The 22,101-nt window shown below is 36.8% G+C and overlaps 1 protein-coding gene across 5 annotated transcripts in view; it reads left to right on the top strand.

Moving 5' to 3' along the window:
- PHKA1 (phosphorylase kinase regulatory subunit alpha 1) overlaps positions 1–22,101 on the top strand; it is a 140,841-nt gene that overhangs the window by 85,707 nt on the left and 33,033 nt on the right. For all 5 annotated transcript variants that reach the window (XM_028482963.2, XM_024131042.3, XM_024131040.3 and 2 more), the window contains 5 exons: positions 6,263–6,372; positions 7,429–7,573; positions 16,622–16,700; positions 18,674–18,840; positions 21,227–21,403. In XM_028482963.2, coding sequence (XP_028338764.1) covers positions 6,263–6,372; positions 7,429–7,573; positions 16,622–16,700; positions 18,674–18,840; positions 21,227–21,403 — 678 coding nt within the window. The remainder of the gene's footprint in view (positions 1–6,262; positions 6,373–7,428; positions 7,574–16,621; positions 16,701–18,673; positions 18,841–21,226; positions 21,404–22,101) is intronic.

The following is a 22,101-nucleotide window of genomic DNA, read 5'->3' as shown; positions in this document are numbered from 1 at the left end:
AGAGCTGCAATGAACATTGTGGTACATGACTCTTTTTGAATTATGGTTTTCGCAGGGTATATGCCCAGTAGTAGGATTGCTGGGTCGTATGGTAGTTCTATTTTTAGTTTTTTAAGGAACCTCCATAGTGGCTGTATCAATTTACATTCCCACCAACAGTGCAAGAGGGTTCCCTTTTCTCCATAACCTCTCCAGCATTTATTGTTTGTAGATTTTTTGATGATGGCCATTCTGACCAGTGTGAGATGATATCTCATTGTAGTTTTGATTTGAATTTCTCTAACGATTAATGATGTTCAGCATCCTTTCATATGTTTGTTGGCAATCTGTATATCTTCTTTGGAGAAATGTCTATTTAGGTCTTCTGCCCATTTTTGGATTGGGTTGTTTGTTTTTTTGTTATTGAGCTACATGAGCTTCTTGTAAATTTTGGAGATTAATCTTTTGTCAGTTGCTTCATCTGCAAATATTTTCTCCCGTTCTGAGGGTTGTCTTTTCATCTTGTTTATGGTTTCCTTTGCTGTGCAAAAGCTTTTAAGTTTCATTAGGTCCCATGTGTTTATTTTTGTTTTTATTTCCATTTCTCTAGGAGCTGGGTCAAAAGGGATCTTGTTGTGATTTATGTCATAGAGTATTCTGCCTGTTTTCCTCTTAAGAGTTTGATAGTGTCTGGCCTTACATTTAGGTCTTTAATCCATTTTGAGTTTATCTTTGTGTATGGTGTTAGGGAGTGTTCTAATTTCATTCTTTTACATGTAGCTGTCAAGGTTTCCCAGCACCACTTATTGAAGAGACTGTCTTTTCTCCATTGTGTATTCTGGCCTCCTTTATCAAAAAATGAGGTGATCATATATGCGTGGGTTTCTCTCTGGGCTTTCTATCCTGTTCCATTGATCTATATTTCTGTTTTTTGTGCCAGTACCATACTGTCTTGATTACTGTAGCTTTGTAGTATAGTCTGAAGTCAAGGAGCCGGATTCCTCCAGCTCCGTTTTTAATTCTCAAGATTGCTTTGGCTATTCGGGGTCTTATGTGTTTCCATACAAATTGTGAATTTTTTTTGTTCTTGTTTTGTGAAAAATGCCAGTGGTAGTTTGATAGGGATTGCATTGAATCTGTAGATTGCTTTGGATAGTATAGTCATTTTCACAATGTTGATTCTTCCAATCCAAGAACATGGTATATCTCTCCATCTATTTGTATCATCTTTAATTTCTTTCATCAGTGTCTTATAATTTTCTGCATACAGGTCTTTTGTCTTCTTAAGTAGGTTTATTCCTAGGTATTTTATTCTCTTAGTTGCAATGGTAAATGGGAGTGTTTCCTTAATTTCACTTTCAGATTTCTCATCATTAGTATATAGGAATGCAAGAGATTTCTGTGCATTTACTTTGTATCCTGCTACTTTCCCAAATTCATTGATTAGCTCTAGTAGTTTTCTGGTAGCATCTTTAGGATTCTCTGTGTGTACTATCATGTCATCTGCAAACAGTGACAGCTTTACGTCTTCTTTTCTGATTTGGATTCCTTTTATTTCTGTTTCTTCTCTGATTGCTATGGCAAAAAACTTCCCCAGCTATGTTGAATAATAGTGGTGAGAATGGGCATCCTTGTCTTGTTACTGATCTTAGTGGAAATGGTTTTAGTTTTTCACCACTGAGGACGATCTTGGCTGTGCGTTTGTCACATATGGCCTTTATTATGTTGAGGGAAGTTCCCTCTATGCCTGCTTTCTGGAGGGTTTTTATCATAAATCGTTGTTGAATTTTGTCGAAAGCTTTCTCTGCATCTATTGAGTTGATCATATTGTTTTTCTCCTTCAGTTTGTTAATATGGTGTATCACGTTGATTGATTTGCGTATATTGAAGAATCCTTGCATTCCTCAAATAAACCCCACTTGATCATGGTGTATGATCCTTTTAATGTGCTGTTGGATTCTGTTTGCTAGTATTTTGTTGAGGATTTTTGCATCTATGTTCATCAGTGATAGTGGCCTGTAGTTTTCTTTCTTTGTGACGCCTTTGTCTCGTTTTGGTATCAGGGTGATGGTGGCCTCATAGAATGAGTTTGGGAGTGTTCCTCCCTCTGCTATCTTTTGGAAGAGTTTGAGAAGGATAGGTGTTAGCTCTTCTCTAAATGTTTGATAGAATTCGCCTGTGAAGCCATCTGGTCCTGGGCTTTTGTTTGTTGGAAGATTTTTAATCACAGTTTCAATTTCAGTGCTTGTGATTGGTCTGTTCATATTTTCTATTTCTTCCTGGTTCAGTCTCGGCAGCTTGTGCATTTCTAAGAATTTGTCCATTTCTGCCAGGATGTCCATTTTATTGGCATACAGCTGCTTGTAGTAATCTCTAATAATCTTTTGTATTTCTGCAGTGTCAGTTGTTACATCTCCTTTTTCATTTCTAATTCTATTGATTTGAGTCTTCTCCCTTTTATTCTTGATGAGTCTGGCTAATGGTTTATCAATTTTATTTATCTTCTCAAAGAACCAGCTTTTAGTTTTATTGATCTTTGCTACTGTTTTCTTCATTTCTTTTTCATTTATTTCTGATCTGATCTTTATGATTTCTTTCCTTCTCCTAAATTTGGGGTTTTTTTGTTCTTCTTTCTCTAATTGCTTTAGGTGTAAGGTTAGGTTGTTTATTTGAGATGTTTCTTGTTTCTTAAGGTAGGATTGTATTGCTATAAACTTCCCTCTTAGAACTGCTTTTGCTGCATCGCAAAGGTTTTGGGTCGCTGTGTTTTCATTGTCATCTGTTTCTAGGTATTCATTGATTTCATCAGTGATCTCTTGGTTATTAAGTAGTGTATTGTTTAGCCTCCATGTGTTTGTATTTCTTACACATTTTTTCCTGTAATTGATATCTAGTCTCATAGTGTTGTGGTCGGAAAAGATACTTGATATGATTTTAATTTTCTTAAAAGTCCCCTACTATGAGTGTGTTACTGTTGATTTCCCCTTTTTTGGCTGTTAACATTTGCCTTCTGTATTGAGGTACTTCTATGTTGGGTGCATAAATATTTACAAATGTTATATCTTCTTCTTGGATCGATCCCTTGATCATTAATAAGTGTCCTTCTGTGTCTCTTGTAATAGTCTTTATTTTAAAGTCGATTTTGTCTGATATGAGAATTGCTATTCCAGCTTTCTTTTGATGTTCATTTGCATGGAATATCTTTTTCCATCCCCTCACTTTCAGTCTGTATGTTTCCCTATGTCTGAAATGCGTCTCTTGTACACAGCATATATACGTGTCTTGTTTTTGTATCCATTCAGAGAGAATTTTTAATTTCATTTATTGTGTTGTTCATCACTGTTTGTTTTCTCTTCAGTTCTTCTAGGTCCTTGTTAAACGTTTCTTTTTTGGTTGGAGCATTTAATCCATTTACATTTAGGGTAATTATCGATATGTCTGTTCCTGTTACTATTTTATTAATTGTTTTGGGTTTGTTATTGTAGGTCTTTTCCTTCTCTTGGGTTTCCTGCCTAGAGAAGTTCCTTTAGCATTTGTTGTAAAGCTGGTTTGGTATTGCTGAATTCTCTTAGCTTTTGCTTCTCTGTAAAGTTTTAAATTTCTCCATCAAATCTGAATGAGATCCTTGCTGGGTAGAGTAATCTTGGTTGTAGGTTTTTCTCCTTCATCACTTTAAATATGTCCTGCCACTCCCTTCTGGCTTGCAGAGTTTCTGCTGAAAGATCAGGTGTTAACCTTATGGGGATTCCCTTGTGTGCTATTTGTTGTTTTTCCCTTGCTGCTTTTAACATGTTTTCTTTGTATTTAATTTTTGATAGTTTGATTAATATGTGTCTTGGCGTGTTTCTCCTTGGGTTTATCCTGTATGGGATTCTCTGTGCTTTCTGGACTTGATTAACTATTTCGTTTGCCATATTATATTTCCTCTTCATTTGTTAGGTCTGGTGGGTTTTTGCCTTACTCCTTCATTTGCTGTGTGTTTTTCTGTCTTCTTATTTTGCTTAACATACTGTGTTTGGGGTCTCCTTTTCTCAGGCTGCAGGTTTGTGGTTCCTGTTGTGTTTGGTGTCTGTCCCTAGTGGCTACGGTTGGTTCAGTGGGTTGTGTAGGCTTCCTGGTGGAGGGGACTAGTGCCTTTGTTCTGGTGGATGAAGCTGGATCTTGTCTTTCTGGTGGGCACGTCCACGTCTGTGTTGTGTTTTGTGGTGTCTGTGGCCTTATTATGATTTTAGGCAGCCTCTCTGCTAATGGATGGGGTTGTGTTCCTGTCTTGCTAGTTGTTTGGCATAGGGTGTTCAGCACTGTAGCTTGGTCATTGTTGAGTGAAGCTGGGTCTTGGCGTTGAGGTGGAGACCTCTGGGAGATTTTCGCCGTTTTGATATTATGTGGAGCTGGGAGGTCTCTTGTGGACCAGTGTCCTGAACTTGGCTCTCCCACCTCAAGAGGCACAGCCCTGACACCTGGCTGGAGCAACAAGAGCCTGTCATCCACACGGCTCAGAATAAAATGGAGGAAAGGAAGGAGTTAAAATAAAATAAAGTAAAATAAAATAAAGTTATTAAAATCAAAAATAATTATTAAGAAAAAAAATTTTGTAGTAATTTTAAAAAACAGACACACACAAAAAGAGAAAAGGGGGAAAAAAATAATATATCTTGCTCCCAAAGTCCACCTTCTCAATTTGGGATGATTCGTTATCTATTCAGGTATTCCACAGTTGCAGGGTACATCAGGTTGATTGTGGAGATTTAATCCTCTGCTCCTGAGCCTTCTGGGAGAAATTTCCCTTTCTCTTCTTTGTTCACACAGCTCCCAGGGTTCAGGTTTGGATTTGGATCCGCCTCTGCATGTAGGTCACCTGAGAGTGTCTGTTCGTCGCTCAGACAGGTCGGGGTTAAAGAAGCAGCTGATTCGGGGGTTCTGGCTCACTCAGGCCGGGAGGAGGGAGGGGTACGGTGTGCGGGCCGAGCCTGTGGCGGCAGAGCCTGGTGTGACGTTGCAACAGGCTGAGGCATGCCGTGTTTCTCCCGGGGAGGTTGTCCCTGTATCACGTGACCCTGGCAGTGGCGTGCTGCACAGGCTTCTGGGAGTGGATGTGTGGATAGTGACCTATGCTCGCACACAGGCTTCTTGGTGGCTGCAGCAGCAACCTTAACGTCTCATGCCTTTTTCTGGGGTCCGCGCTGATAGCCGCGTCTCGCACCTGTCTCTGGAGCTCCTTTAAGCAGCACTCTTAATCCCCTCTACTCACGCACCAGGAAACAGAGAGGCAAGAAAAAGTCTTTTGCCTCTTCGGCAGCTCCAGGCTTTTTCTCGGACTCCCTCCTGGCTAGCTGTAGCGCACTCACCCCTTCAGGCTGTGTTCACGCAGCCAACCCCAGTCCTCTCCCTGGGATCCAACCGAAGCCCGAGCCTCTGCTCCCAGCACCCGCCCACCCTGGTGGGTGAGCAGACAAGCCTCTCGGGCTGGTGAGTGCTGGTCGGTACCGATCCTCTGTGCGGGAATCTCTCCGCTTTACCCTCCACACCCCTGTTGCTGTGCTCTCCTCTGTGGCTCCGAAGCTCCCCAACTGCGCCACCTGCAGTCTCCGCCTGCGAAGGGGCTTCCTAGTGTGTGGAAACCTTTCCTCCTTCACAGCTCCCTCCCACTGGTGCGTGTCCCATGCCTATTCTTTTGTCTCTGTTTTTTCTTTTTTCTTTTGTGCTACCCATGCACATGGGGAGTTTCTTGCCTTTTGGGAGGTCTGAGGTCTTCTGCCAGCGTTCAGTGGGTGTTCTATAGGAGCTGTTCCACTTGTAGATGTATTTCTGATGTATCTGTGGGGAGGAAGGTGATCTCCGCGTCTTACTCTTATGCCATCTTGAAGCTCCTCTAAACTGATGAGGTTTTTGTTCAGCTTTGTTGAGGCGTAGTGTACCCTGATAAGTTTGATAATCAAAATAGCTTTTGCAGTTTTCATGGGCTTTAACGAAATTAAGTGAATTTCCTTATGAATATTTATACTAGCATTCTATCATTCATAGAGCTGTTAATTTTTATATGCATGTAGGTGATTTAGCTTCTTTATAAGAGCATAAATTTCTTTAAGAACAGAGATAACTGCCTAGTCTTTATCTTGGAAAGCCCCACAGTGCTTAGTATGGCCCTGTATATGACATGGACACTAATTTTGGGACACAGAGCTTAGTTTGTTCAATGAGGAAGTGTAAACTATTACAAAAATGTTTGCTGATAGGCTTTGTGAACTAAAAATACCTTGACCTTTTCTTAATTCTATATCAGGATGCAATAGCAGAATGAAACTCAGTGGAAGACCCTACAGACTCATGGGAGTCCTTGGAACTTCAAAACTCTATGACATTCGGAAAACTATCTTTACCTTCACTCCACAGGTGGGTGGACTGAGCTTTAATGTGCATTGAGATGAATGGAAATAAAAGAGAAACACTATAGAAATAAAGCATTTAGTGGAGTTGGGACAAGTGTCAGAGTTTCATGGGACCTTGTATATATTAAGTTGCTCAATAAATAGGGTTGGCCAAAAAGTTCATTTGGGTTTTTTCCATAAGATGTTATGGAAAAACCTGAATGAACTTTTTGGCCAGCCCAATCTTTGTTGGGTTGGACTGAATTGATCTTGAAGCACAGAGCTATGCCAAGTGACTGTGGCTACCAAGAGTAGTCCTGGGTGTTGCAGAAACAGTGATTAAGGATTTTATAAATGTTGGAGTCCTTTTAAAAGTACTCTTTATTAAAGATTAAAAATAATACTGTATCCTTTATAAACAAAATATAGTCTTTTTTATTCAGCTAGTGAATTAAGTGTTCTATTTGTTTTGGGGAATGGCCCTTTTTACATGCCTAGAAATCTCTGATATCCACTTCTAAACAAAAATGTCAGTACTGTTTTAGCCATAATTATACACTGTTTATTAGCCTGATGTTTATTACCCATATTATAATAGCAAGCCTTATTATATGTGTGTATAGGAGGATAAACTATTTTCTGGAAAGAAAGCTTAAGCTTTCTTTTGTCATCTTACATCTGAAATAGTGCAACTGAGGTATAGATTAAAGAATAATGGACCATAGATTCTATCTCTGATTTTGCCATTTGCTAGTCATATAACTTTGCTAATCTACTCAGTGTCTCTTGGCCTTATTTTTTTATCTATTGAAAAGGAGAAAAGCCCTCACTGGGTTGTTAGAATTAAATAAAATCATGTACTTGAAAACACTTTGTAAACTATAACACACTAAAAATGTCCAGAACTACTATATGTACCAGTAAGCCACCAGATACTTCGGGAAGAATTAGGCATTAAATTTGGAGGTATTGTTGCCCCTGTGATATCTTATATACCCTTGTGTATATGTGAGCACTTTGAAATATTATTTGATAGTTGTGAGAGTAAATTATTCTGAACTGTTATTTTCCTTTTTCTCAGTTTATAGACCAGCAACAATTCTACCTGGCTCTGGACAACAAGATGATAGTGGAAATGCTTAGAACAGACCTCTCCTATCTCTGTAGCCGCTGGAGAATGACAGGCCAGCCCACCATCACCTTCCCCATCTCACACAGCATGCTTGGTAAGGATGTATGAGGCAAGGAACGAATGTATTTTTGAAATAAGTCATGTGGTTAACCCTTCAAAATCATAGAGTCACTGGAAAGCTACTTTTTGTCATTTATTCTTTCAGCAGTTTCTTTAAGCTCTTGTTTTGTGCCGGGCACTTTTCAAAGCACTGGGCATACATGGGGTGAATAAGGCAGATTAGGCTTCTGCTCTCACGGAGCTTATGTTTTAGAATAAATATGTAACAAATAAACCAATACACAAGAATATTTCAGGTGGTTTGAGAGCTATAATTCAAGAGATGTAATAGAATAACTTGTTTGGGGCTACTTCAGATAATTGGTTTCTAGGCCAATTTACAGAAACCTAATTAATACGATTCATTTTAAAGACAGTAATACTATATTCTGCATCTGTCTTACTCCAGTGGAGCATCAAGATTTTATAGATAAGTTCCCAGACTTCTCTTTGCAAGGCTTGCCTAACTGAAGCAATAAAATCTAGCAGGGAAAAATAAAAACCTTTCAGTTTATCTTTCCTTTATTAGCTGGGCTTCCTGACATTGCTTACTTGAAACTGAGTGAAAGGCTTTATTGTTCTCTCAGTTTCTGGAGGACTAGAGCCAATACTGAAGCACTGCTTCCTTTCTGTATCTCTGCTGTTGCTTCCAAAGGCCTGTTTGTACTACCAAAGTACATAGAATTCCTTTTCATTAGAGAAGAATCCTTTGTCATAAATCATTCAAAGTCCAGACAGACTGTTAGGGATTTTGGTCACATCTCTAAAGTGCTTCAAAAGCACAGGAGTTGAGGAAGTAGGGTACTCTTTCTTCTTTTTGTCTTTCTTCCTTACTTAAAACAATTAACAAGTGCCCATTTAATAACTACTGTGTTCCCAGAACTGTCTTTAGAAAGTATAAAGTCTAAATGGAGAAACAAAGCTAATTCACAAAATTAATAGAAAACAATTCAAGACAGTATATACAGAAGTACTAAACCATTAGATTAGTATTTTACAGTGACATTGATCAAGTTGTCAAAGAAAATTTCTTGACTAGGTGGGACTTATCCAGGCTTTTTGGGATGTGTAGTATTCATATGTGAGGAGAGAAAAAGGAAAGGTACTTTAGGTGAGGGAAAAAATACCATGGGTGAAGCCTGGAGGCAGGGATGCTCTTGACTTGTGAGTTTAAAGTGAAGAGGCCAAGCTGAATAGAGTGGGCCTTTCATGTTGGAGTATAATTATCAGCAAAATTGGATTAGTAAAATGGGGTCAGATTATGAAGACCTTGAAAATAAGCAGAGAAATTTTAAACAAATTGTCTCAGAAGTCTGAAGCTATTAAAAGTTTCTGAGCAAGGAGTGATATGATGAAAGTGATATTTAGGGAATATTGACTTAGTGACAGTATACACTGTAGTTAGAAGTATCTGATATCAAGGAAACTAATCCAAGTATGAGGTGATGAGAAGATACACTGGATTGGTGATAGTAAAAATTGAGTGGGAAAGAAGGATACAAGAGTCATTTTAAACACCACCTGCAAGTCAGGTGTTGGCTGGCTAGGTATGAGATATTAATCAAGATAATGCCAACATTTAGAGAGACTAGGTAAATAATGCTGCCATTGATAAAAGCAGAGAAATTATAAAGGAAGATGCCAGTTGTAAAGGGACATGTTGAGTTTGTAGTGACAAAGAGGTTTCAAAATTGAAATGCCTAATAGTTGGGATGAGATATACAGCCGTAGCTTGGGAAGAAGAATAAAATTAAGATCTAGATTTAAGTCACAGAGTTTTGATACTTGGTACGTGGTCACACAACAAAAAATAGAAGTATCAATAGCAATAATAACTGCAGTGTTTATTGAGCACTTTCTCTGTGCCAGGCACCGAGCTAAGTGCTTTCAGTGCATTATTTTGACATCTCTACAACAACCCTATTCAGGTAGGTACTATTAATAGCCCCCATTTTATAGATGAAGAAGGTGACTCATTGTGTAGTCACAAAGCTAGTAGGCAACAGAATCAGGCCTCAAACCAGGTCTGTCAGTCTCCAAAACCTACATTACTAATAGCTATGTATTTTTGTCAGGGAAAATTTTGTGCTGGTGAAATGAGAATGAACATATTAGTGATCACATTAAAATGTGAATTAGTTAAATTATCATATTAAATACAGATTCCTAGGATAGGTAAAAACAAAATCTAGCTAGATGCTACTTACAAAAGCTATCTCTAAAATAAAATTGTATGGAAAAACAGAAAATAAAGGAAGACATAAAGATATATCATGTAAATGCTAACAAAAAGAAAGCAATGATGGCAATATTAATATCAAAAATAGCAAATAGAATTCAAGGCACAAATCAGTAAATGGGATATAAAGGATATTTTATATTGATAAGAGTTATAGTACATGAATGAAGACGGTGGAAAATTTATAAATTTTTATCTACTGAAGAATATCAGTGACATGCACAAAGCAGATATTTAGGAAAACTTAAGGACAATATGATAAATCCATTGTACAGTCATAGTGGGAAACTATAACATACCTCTATCATAATGTCATAGATCCATTATACAAAATAATTAAAGGATTAACAGACTTGATTTTTGTGTTTATGGGTGTATGTGAAAGTATACCCAGAAAGACAGAATACACAAAGAATGCCTATTTTTTAAAAGTAGAAATAATATAGATGATATTGCCAGACATAGCATATAAAATTAATTAAAACAAAAATAATTTCTTAAAAACCTGACCATGAAGGAATTAAAATTTTTGCAAATAATTCTTGGATTAAAGTGGAAATCAAATTTGAAATTATGTAGTGTTTTAAAATGAAAAATGATACCACTACTAATCAAAACTTAAGAGATTTGGCCAAAGTCATGTTTAGAAATTTTCATGTTCTTGAATATTTTCACTTTTGAAAAAAAAAAGGGTTCTGTTTCAAGACAAAAAGGAATAGACTCACTTCTCCCTATTCTTCCTGCTAAGTACAACTAAAAACCCTGGACATTACTATAATACAAACATAAGAAGACTCTGAAAGTTGGAAAAAAGAAGGGAGACTGGCTAGGGACTTTGAACCTAAGAAATGACACAGCAGTGAATTTCCTGGGTTTTCCTTCTGCCTCATATATCCTGGACTGGGTGCTGGAGAAGGTATCATCCCAGAAACACAAATGGGTACAGATTTTAAAAGGTCCAGGAAAGACCTTCTCCCTCTAGCCAAAGGAACAGGAAAGGGACAGCCTAGCCAGACAGAAAACTTCTAGACAATAAATGTGTTCTAATCTACCCAAATACCACAGAAAAAAAACTACAGCCCCATTCCCATCCCTATCAGCGAGGCTCTGTGGGGAACCTAGACTACTGCCTTCACACAGTTGTGAAGAGGTGCCCCCTCCCTCCTTAGGGATAGTGTCTGAGAAGAACTAGTGGGGAGCTTAGACTTTCATCCTTACTGAAGAGTAGAGGAGCTCCTTCCACACCCACCTTGTAGTAACAAGGCAGTGCTCCCTTCCCTGCTGCACAATATCAGAGGAGACTTGCTGAATCAGAAGATTCAATAAGATCCACAGTCTTGTAAGATGATACCCCTAATTTCCAGAATACATAGAAAATCACTCATACCAATGCCCAGGAAAATCTCAACTTCAATGAGAAAAGTTGATCAACAGATACCAATACCAGGATGACAAAGATGTTGGAATTACAACAAAGATTTTAAGGCAGTCATCATAAAAATACTTTACCAAGCAATTACAACCACACTTTAAACTTGAAAGTAGGAAGTCTCGGCAAAGAAATTGAAGAGATGGAGAACCAAATGAAAGTTTTAGAATTGAAAACTATAATAACTGAAATGAAAAACTTACCTAGATAGGCTCAGTAGCAGAAGAAAATAGGCTGAACTTGAAGATAGAACTATAGAAGTGAACAAGAGTAAAAACAGACTGAAAAATATGAACAGAGCCTCAGAGACCTATGAGTCCCAGAAGGAGAGGAAAAAGAATATAGGGCTGAAAAAAGTATTCCAACTAATTATGGCTGAAAAAAATGGCAAAATGCATAAACCTACAGATTCAGAAAGCTGAGAGAGTCCCAAACAGGAAAAACCCTAAGAAATCCATGCCAAAACATAATGATCAAACTCCTGAAAATTAAAGAAAAAGAAAAAATCCTGAAAGCAGTAAGAGAAATGATACATTGTCTATGTGGGAAAACAACTAGAATGACAGCAGATCTTATCAAAAACCTTGGAGAACAGGGGGAAGTGGCATAACATTTTTCAAGTGCTTAAAGAAAAGAATTAATAAACTAAGAATTCTGTACCCAGTTAAAATGTACTTGAAGAATAAAGGGAAAAAAGACATTCTCAGGTGAAGCAAAACTAAATGAATTTGTCTGAAGGAGATCTGCTCTAAAAGAACAGCTTAAAGGAAGTTCTTAAAATAAAAAGGAAATAATGCAAGATGGAATGTTGGAACATCAAGCGAGAAGAACAACAGTTGAAAGAGTAAGAATACAGGTAAATACAATAGACTTTCTCCACTTCAGTTTTCTAAATTATGTTTGACGTTTGAAGCAAAAATCATAACACTGTCTGATATGGTTCTCAAAGTATGTAGAGGAGATCTTTAATGCAGTTATATATTGGGGGAGGTAAGGGACTGAAAAGGAAATAAGTTTTTTTTCAAGCATAAACACTGTAAAGCAATTATACTCCAATAAGATGTTAAAAAAAGGAAATAAGGTTTTTACACATCACTTTAAACTCGTGAAATGTTGACACTAATAGACAGTGATATATGTATAATGCATGTTTGTATATATTATGTAATACCTAGGGTAACCACTAAGAAGTCTATACAAGGAGATAAAGTAAAAAACACAGACCTACTAGAGCATGGACTTGAGGATATGGGGAGGGGGAAGGGTAAGCTGTGACGAAGTGAGAGAGTGGCATGGACATATATACACTACCAAACGTAGGGTGGATAGCTAGTGGGAAGCAGCTGCATGGCACAGGGAGATTAGCTAAGTGGTTTGTGACCACCTAGAGGGGTGGGATAGGGAGGGTGGGAGGGAGGGAGACACAAGAGGAAAGAGATATGGGAACATGTATATGTATAACTGATTCACTTTGTTGTAAAGCAGAAACTAACACACCATTGTAAAGTAATTATACTCCAATAAAGATGTTAAAAAAAACACTATAGATAAATGAAAATGGAATTCTTGTGTGTTAGAAAGCAGGAAGAAAAAGTACAAGAACAGAGGGACAAACAAAAAACAATAAGTAAAATGGCAGACTCATTCTTAATATATCAATAATTACATTAACTGTAAATAGCCTAAATACACCAATTAAAAGACTGAGATTGGCAGAGTAGATTTTTAAATGACCCACATATATGGTGTCTCCATGAGATTCACTTCATATGTAACAATATAGGTAGACTAGAATAAAATAATGGAAAAAATATGCCATGTAAAATTAATTTAAAAAATCAGAAGTGGCCATATTAATATCTGGTAAAATAGACTTCAGAATAAAGAGAAAAAATATAGATAATAAAAATAATGTTAAGAATGAGGAAGGGGATATAGCAACAGAAATGGAGGAGTCTACAAATTATAAAAGAATACCAAATACAATTTTATAAATCTAGATAAAACTGACAAATTTCTAGAAAAGTAAATAATATAAGAATAAGCTTAAGAAATAGAGACACAGATATAGAGAACAAACTTATGGATACCAAGGGAGAACAAGGGGGTGGGATGAATTGGGAGATTGAGATTGACATATATACACTACTATGTATAAAATAGATAACTAATGAGAACCTACTGTATAGCACAGGGAAACTACTCAGTGCTCTGTGGTGACCTAAATGGGAAGGAAATCTGACAAAGAGAGGGTATATGTATATGTATAACTGATTCATTTTGCTGTACAGCAGAAACTAACACAACATTGCAAAGCAACTATACTCCAATAAAAATTAATTTTAAAAAAGAATAAGCTAATAAGAAATATGCATAAAACTATGTAAAAAATTATAAAGCTAATAAAAAACATGAAAGAAGATTTTAATTACTAGACAGACATACCATGTTGCTAGATGGAAATAGTTAATATTGAGAAGATGTTCATTCTTATTAAATTAATCTATCAATTCAGTGAATTCCAAATCAAAATAAAGACAAATTTTTATGAACAAGCTGAATCTAAATTGCATATGGAAGAGAAAATGTACAAGAATAACCAGATTTTTTAAAAACTAAAAACAAGAGAAGATAGATCCATTGGAATTACAATAATGATAAAGACAGCAATCCAAATAGCAGAAAAAGAATATAAATAAATACATAATGAATACATAATGAAGATGAAGATTCACCAAACAAGCTCTATACGTTGGTTACCTATGTACCTGTCACCACTTTCAAAAATCTACAGACAGTTAATGTGGATGAGAACTAACGGCTGATTGTCAGTTTTCGAACCACCAAAAAAAGAAAATGGGAAAAGAACATGAACAGGCAATTCATAAAAGAAATACAAATAGCCAGTCTATACATGAAAACATGCTCAATCTTACTAGTACTAAAATTAAAACAATGTATTTTTTAACGTATCAGATAAACAAAGATTAAAAAAATTATTAACACCATTGTTGATAAAGATGTGGGGAAACAATCACTTTCTATACTGATGGTAGACATAGTGGCACAACTTTTTTAGTGTGCAGTTTGGCAGTCTATAAAGTTTTCAGTAAGTGTTCCCTTTGTTCTAACAGTTCTACTTGTAAGAATTTATCCTAAGGAAATAATAGAAAAATTGCATCACAGTGTTACTTATAATACAACAGTCTAAATATGTTATGGAATCATTTTTAGCTTTTGCAAAGAATTAGAAAAAGTGGATCACAAAAGAGTATGTGTAGTATGATCCCCTTCACATAAAGTTGGATAATTGTTAGCCTTCTAAATATTTTTTATGCCTACCCACATACGCACATGTAAACCAAAGCTCATTGGATGAGATAATGTATAAAATGTTCAGCACCGTACTCGGCACATAACATTCAACATATGGTTGCTGTTGTTATTATTGTCAGCATTCAGTAATCATTCTGTGTTCTGCAATCAGGCAATGTGCTAAGTACTTACAATAAATAAGATACTATCTGTGAGGAACTCTCCTCTCTTGGTCATCGTCCCTTACCATTTCCCATTCTGCAGCGTCATTGGCTCTCAGATGAAGTGTTGAAATACAGGGTGGTCAACGAGGACTGTCTAAATCATTTGTACCATCACCACCAGAAAGTTGGTTTAAAATAATTGAAAGATTCCCCTTATTTCAAAGTTAAAACCACAAAGATTGTTTTAAAATTCTCTTCATTTTAAGATGAAGATGGAACCAGCTTGAATTCAAGTATCCTGGCAGCACTCCGAAAAATGAAACTAATGAGAACCTACTGTATAGCACAGGGAAACTACTCAGTGCTCTGTGGTGACCTAAATGGGAAGGAAATCTGACAAAGAGAGGGTATATGTATATGTATAACTGATTCATTTTGCTGTACAGCAGAAACTAACACAACATTGCAAAGCAACTATACTCCAATAAAAATTAATTTTAAAAAAGAATAAGCTAATAAGAAATATGCATAAAACTAAAAAATTATAAAGCTAATAAAAAACATGAAAGAAGATTTTAATTACTAGACAGACATACCATGTTGCTAGATGGAAATAGTTAATATTGAGAAGATGTTCATTCTTATTAAATTAATCTATCAATTCAGTGAATTCCAAATCAAAATAAAGACAAATTTTTATGAACAAGCTGAATCTAAATTGCATATGGAAGAGAAAATGTACAAGAATAACCAGATTTTTTAAAAACTAAAAACAAGAGAAGATAGATCCATTGGAATTACAATAATGATAAAGACAGCAATCCAAATAGCAGAAAAAGAATATAAATAAATACATAATGAATACATAATGAAGATGAAGATTCACCAAACAAGCTCTATACGTTGGTTACCTATGTACCTGTCACCACTTTCAAAAATCTACAGACAGTTAATGTGGATGAGAACTAACGGCTGATTGTCAGTTTTCGAACCACCAAAAAAAGAAAATGGGAAAAGAACATGAACAGGCAATTCATAAAAGAAATACAAATAGCCAGTCTATACATGAAAACATGCTCAATCTTACTAGTACTAAAATTAAAACAATGTATTTTTTAACGTATCAGATAAACAAAGATTAAAAAAATTATTAACACCATTGTTGATAAAGATGTGGGGAAACAATCACTTTCTATACTGATGGTAGACATAGTGGCACAACTTTTTTAGTGTGCAGTTTGGCAGTCTATAAAGTTTTCAGTAAGTGTTCCCTTTGTTCTAACAGTTCTACTTGTAAGAATTTATCCTAAGGAAATAATAGAAAAATTGCATCACAGTGTTACTTATAATACAACAGTCTAAATATGTTATGGAATCATTTTTAGCTTTTGCAAAGAATTAGAAAAAGTGGATCACAAAAGAGTATGTGTAGTATGATCCCCTTCACATAAAGTTGGATAATTGTTAGCCTTCTAAATATTTTTTATGCCTACCCACATACGCACATGTAAACCAAAGCTCATTGGATGAGATAATGTATAAAATGTTCAGCACCGTACTCGGCACATAACATTCAACATATGGTTGCTGTTGTTATTATTGTCAGCATTCAGTAATCATTCTGTGTTCTGCAATCAGGCAATGTGCTAAGTACTTACAATAAATAAGATACTATCTGTGAGGAACTCTCCTCTCTTGGTCATCATCCCTTACCATTTCCCATTCTGCAGCGTCATTGGCTCTCAGATGAAGTGTTGAAATACAGGGTGGTCAACGAGGACTGTCTAAATCATTTGTACCATCACCACCAGAAAGTTGGTTTAAAATAATTGAAAGATTCCCCTTATTTCAAAGTTAAAACCACAAAGATTGTTTTAAAATTCTCTTCATTTTAAGATGAAGATGGAACCAGCTTGAATTCAAGTATCCTGGCAGCACTCCGAAAAATGCAGGATGGCTATTTTGGTGGGGCAAGGTAAGTGACCTCTATGCACTCAGTAGTGAAATGAAGTGAAATTTGGTTGCTGGGTATAGTAATGGTAGACTTGCCATGCCTTTCTCTGTATCTTTAGCAACATATACCCATCCTATTCCAGGAGCTGGTGTTTGATAGATTGAATCAAGGAATTTAATGTTAAAGAGAAGGGTTGGAATTTTTCCCCACCCTGTTCTTTGCCTACACCCCATAAATTCAGTGGATCAGGAAACTTACCCTGGAAGGAAGGAAGAATGGAAGGGAGGGAGGGAAGGAGGGAGGAAGGTAGGTTACTGGACTATTGAATTCTCACTGCTTTTCTTTTTACCCTAAGTTTTTATTTTGAAAAATTTCAAGTAGACACAAATATGCAAGAATCTTATTGAATACCATATACCCTCCCTCAAGACTCACCTGTTATTAACATCTGTCCCACTTGTGTGTTCTCTCTCTCCCCCCTTCCCTCCCTGCCTTCCTCTCCTCTCTCCCTTCCTCTCTTGTTCCCTACCCTTCTCCCTCTCTCACACATACATATGTGTGCACGCGCACACACACACACACACACACACACACACACACACACACACACACACACACAGGCACACAAGCTTTTTTCACTAAAGTGTGTGAGAGTTGGTCAGAGATATCATGACTCTTCAACCCTAAATACTTCAGTTTCTGTCTTCTAAGAAAGAGGGCATTCTCATACATGACTATAATATAATCAGCACACTCAGAAAAGTTAATATTGATATGATACTATTATCTAATACAGAGTCCATATTCAAAATTACCCAGTTGTCTCAATAATGTTTTCCCATAGCTTTTTTCCCACTCCAGCTCCAATGAAAGATCACTCGTTGGCTTTTAATTATTATATCTCCTTGACGTCTTTTAATCTAGAGAAATTCCCCAGCTGTTTGTTAATATTTCATTACAATTTTCATTACAGTTTTAAAGAAAGAAGGTCAGTTATTTTGCAGAATGTCTCTCAGTTTGTTTAAAATGTTATCTTCTGAGTCACTTTCCCCTGTCTGAGTTTACTCATTGGTGACCTCACAATGGACGTGTCTATTGCTTGCCAGCCCTTCCATGGGGAGAGCACTTCTCTACATATTCTTCATAATCCTCCATTCGTGTCTAGATTCCATTATCCTTTCTCCAACAGTCTTTGACCAAATGGCTTTAGCTTCCATTGATCAATCAGTTATTACTAATGGGGTTGTAAAATCATGATTCTGTTTTTCTATCATTCTTTGTACATATATTAGTTGGAATCCTTCTGTTAAAAAAAAAAGCTCTCCCTTACCCCCTTTAATTTTGTAGTTTTATTGCCAGCATAAAGTCATAGATTCTTATTTTATTTTTATGTCATGCTTCATTCCATTGTCTATTTCAGTGTACATATTATTCAAGATCTGGCCATTGGGAGCCCCCTCAAGCTGACTTCTTTTAGAAAATCAGTACTATTGACTTTCCCTTTGGGTTTGGTTTTGCAATTGGCTTTATAAATAGGGGAAGATATGGCTTACAATCTACTATAATTCTTAAAATTGTCAGATACCGTCTTTTTCTTTTCAAAATGGTCTTTTTGAGTATTTTTTTAAATGATACAACAGATTTGTGGTGATTATCTTCATTCTGTCCTAGCTTCTCTTGCAGCCAATGGAAGTTTTTGCCAGATATTTGGCATAGTTAGCAATGTAGTATGTGGCAGTGAAAGAGAGCAAAACTGATCTGCTGGTGGATTGTGAACCCATAACTGTAGTCTTTATTAACATAGTACCCTAACCTATACTACACTATGTCTAGGAGTGCTGTAAATTTTTACTTTTACAAAATTTGTACTAATGTATAAACGTTAGTAATCCCCCAACAGAGCATTCTAGGTATCCTTTTTATCACTAAACTGTGTTGTTTTGAAAATGATTTCCTCTGATTTTCTGTTTTCTGTTTACCCTCTTAATTGTCAGGATTCAAACAGGTAAACTGTCAGAGTTTTTGACAACATCTTGCTGCACACATTTGAGCTTTATGGACCCTGGACCTGAGGGTAAATTGTACAGTGAAGATTATGATGACTATGATAATGAGTTGGAATCAGGTGACTGGATGAATGGCTATGGTTCAACCAGTAATGGTAAGGAGGCTTCATAAATGCACTGGCCTTGCTGGACAAGAATACAAAGTATTGTTGAGCATCCTGCTTAATATTTCTCACTGCCAGCAGTCTCACTCCTATTTAATACACCTAGATTTCTACTTTTGTTTGGCTTCACTTTTCATTCTTCTACTTACCTTCGGTTTCTGGTCTAATATCCCTGTGGTGATTGTGGAGTATAGAGTTGGACTATCCCTTACTAAGGTTAGGGGAGATTTCTCTCCCAGATACATAAAATGACTGGTACTTTAAAAATGGGAGGAAGCAATGGTGAGTGAGAGATATTTAATCAAGTATGTAGTAGGAAAACTAGACATATACGTACTGCTTTTTGACATTAAAAAGCATAAAACGTATAAAATTCCATCAGAGTTCTTTCATATAGAATATTATATAATATTCTATAATTTTATATTCTAATATATTCTATATATTCTAATTTTATATAGTTCTTTTATATAGAATATTATAGGGGTACATCAGAATCTCTGGGGAGGTCTGCATAGTTTGAAAAAGCCAATTTGGTACGCCTATTGCTTTCTTATTACAACTAGACAAATAACACAGAACAAAATCTAATTGGCTTCTAGGAGTACAAAGATGATATAGTCAGAAAGCATCGTGGGGGCCTGAGAAACACCCTAAAGTGTTAAAATGCTGACCTAGGCAGGGCAAACATTACATTATTTGAATCCCACAGAGAGAAGGGCCGGTGGGAGTGAATTATTGTTCTAGTTATGTAAAACATGGTTTGCCTGCTTTCACTGTCTGGTTTTCTGACTGTTAGCCTATATCTTAAGGCAGCCAATTTCTTTATCTTAAGAGTGGTGTGTTGGAGAGAAGATAAATAAATTAGCTTTCCTCAGTGAGCTAGCAAGCATAATCTCATATACAATAAACCAAAACACTAGCAGTCAGAAGGACTATTTTCTCATTTGGGCTCAGCATTTACTCACCTAAGTACCATTTAATTCACTCTGTATTTGTTTTTGTAAGATCTATAATAGTGAATTTCTTTGTTTGAAGACTTCATTAAATACAAGGTTATTTCCTGTTATCAGTAATACCCAAAGTCATGATATCTATCTTGGCATAAGCTGAAATATTTTGAAAACCAAATAAGACTGATTATATATTGAGGTTGTTTGCTATTGCATAGGTAGTTGTGATTTACATCTGTAGCACTCATTCTCTTAGATTGCTTTCTTAAATATATCTCTTTAATGATACGTTTTACTGAGCTTGATGTTATGCATTCTGAGTCACTTTCCCCTGTCTGGGTTTACTCATTGGTGGCCTCACAATGGACGTGTCTATTGCTTGCCAGCTCTACCATGGGGAGAGCACTTCTCTCCATATTGTTCATAATCCTCTACTCAAGTGTCTAGATTGTATTCAAGGTTATAATATTTGTCATTAAGATGTCACTGAGTATGAGGTCCACTCCTGCAGCCCTGCTAGTTCCCATTAGTCATATCAGAGAACAGAAAGACATCTGGAGAGTTCCCCAGAGGTAATCAAAATCCAGATGATACATGACTGACATAGCAAACTTCAGTATTGATCCAAACATTGGGCTTTTCCAACTGTAAATGTTGCAAGTGTTCACGTAAAATTTGAAATGTTAAGCAGCCACAAGATATATGTATTTTTTTTTTGTTTCCATTATCCATAGTCAGAGATAATGTTATAGAAAGTGTGGGGGGGAGGGAGAGACCAAGGGACCAAGGACTATATCTGTCTTCTTCAGCACTGTAACCTCAGCACCTAGTACACCACCTGGTCCATAGTGGGCAATAAATATTTGGTGAATAAATGAAGGGGGTAACAAAAAAGACCAACGTGTGGTCAGTAGTCCTTTTGACACCAGTGCCACATGGAGCTTGTTTTTTCTTTAGCAATTGTAGCTGCCATTTGTGGAATCTGTCTGTTTTCAGCTAGGCTCAATGTTTAGTAGAAGATTTTTGCCCTTCCCCACAAGTCTCCTCATACCAATGAGACTCAAAGGGCCCTGTTCTACTCCTCCACCACAACTGCCACCACCACTACCATCACACACACATACATAGATTATGAAATGCTCCACCTGGCCCATAATAAGCTCATACTACTTTCAGGGAACCTAATATTGTCTCAACAAAGTTGAAGAACAGGTGGATCCTGGTAAATGGCCATAGTTTCTGAATAGTAAAGCTACGCGATTGTATAATGATCACCAACTCTTTTCCGCCATGAGCTAAAACAACCTGGTTTTGGTGCTGTGTTGTGGGCACAGGAGCCAGTCATTCTGTTTGGTGGGGTAGATTGTGAAGTAACTAAAATGTTTATTTTTTTTCTCTCCCCCCTCCCCCCACTAACCTTGCAGCTCACTGTGGTGATGAAGTTGCTCGTTATTTAGATCACCTTTTGGTGCACACTGCTCCCCATCCTAAAGTAGCCCTTACCTCACAGAAGGGAGGGCTAAATCGGTTCCGAGCTGCTGTGCAGACAACCTGCGATTTAATGTCCTTGATGACCAAGGCCAAGGAGCTGCATGTACAGAGTGAGTAATGCCATGACTCACTGGAGTCAGGAACAGGATGACATGAAGCCCAGGATGGGGGTGGGGTGTTTATTACAGTGTAGGCAGGAACTTTGTTTTGTTCACTGCTTTATCCCCAGCATCTCAGACAGCACCTAGAACATATTAGATGCTCAAATATTTGTAAAATTAATGAATTTTTACAATTAAAAATGGGTAATTAATGGGTATAGTTTTGCTATAGATAGTGCTGTGTAGTCTGGTTTAACCAGTTACATAGCAAGAAGAGACAGAACAAGAGACATGGAGCATATTCAATTTTAACATCAAAGTATTAAAATGTGGAAATGATTTTTTCCTCCTTTGGAAAAGTTACTAATTTGGAAGTAATTTTATTTAAAGAGAAAGCATTGCAGACTGTTACAAGATAGCCTTGCAATGGAAAGGGAGATATTCTACCTTAAGTAAGCTAAATCTGGTTCCTTAGGCCAGCTGTAACTTATACAGTCAGTTGTTCCAGCAGTACAGAGCTGTATTTGTCAACTACAGTATCATTCTTCAACAGCTTTACCATTCTTCTCCCCAAGACTACTATCCTCCCTCAGTAGTATTCACAGTGGAGGATGTCTTCTACCACACATTGCCAGGAGTAGTCATGGTTCCTAAGAGTGTTCAGTACCTATATGATAGCTGCATATGAAGGGACAGAAGGGATCCTT

This window comes from Physeter macrocephalus, chromosome 21 (genome assembly GCF_002837175.3).
Source record: "Physeter macrocephalus isolate SW-GA chromosome 21, ASM283717v5, whole genome shotgun sequence".
Lineage (NCBI taxonomy): Eukaryota > Metazoa > Chordata > Mammalia > Artiodactyla > Physeteridae > Physeter > Physeter macrocephalus.
This window is presented reverse-complemented; position numbering and strand designations above follow the sequence as displayed.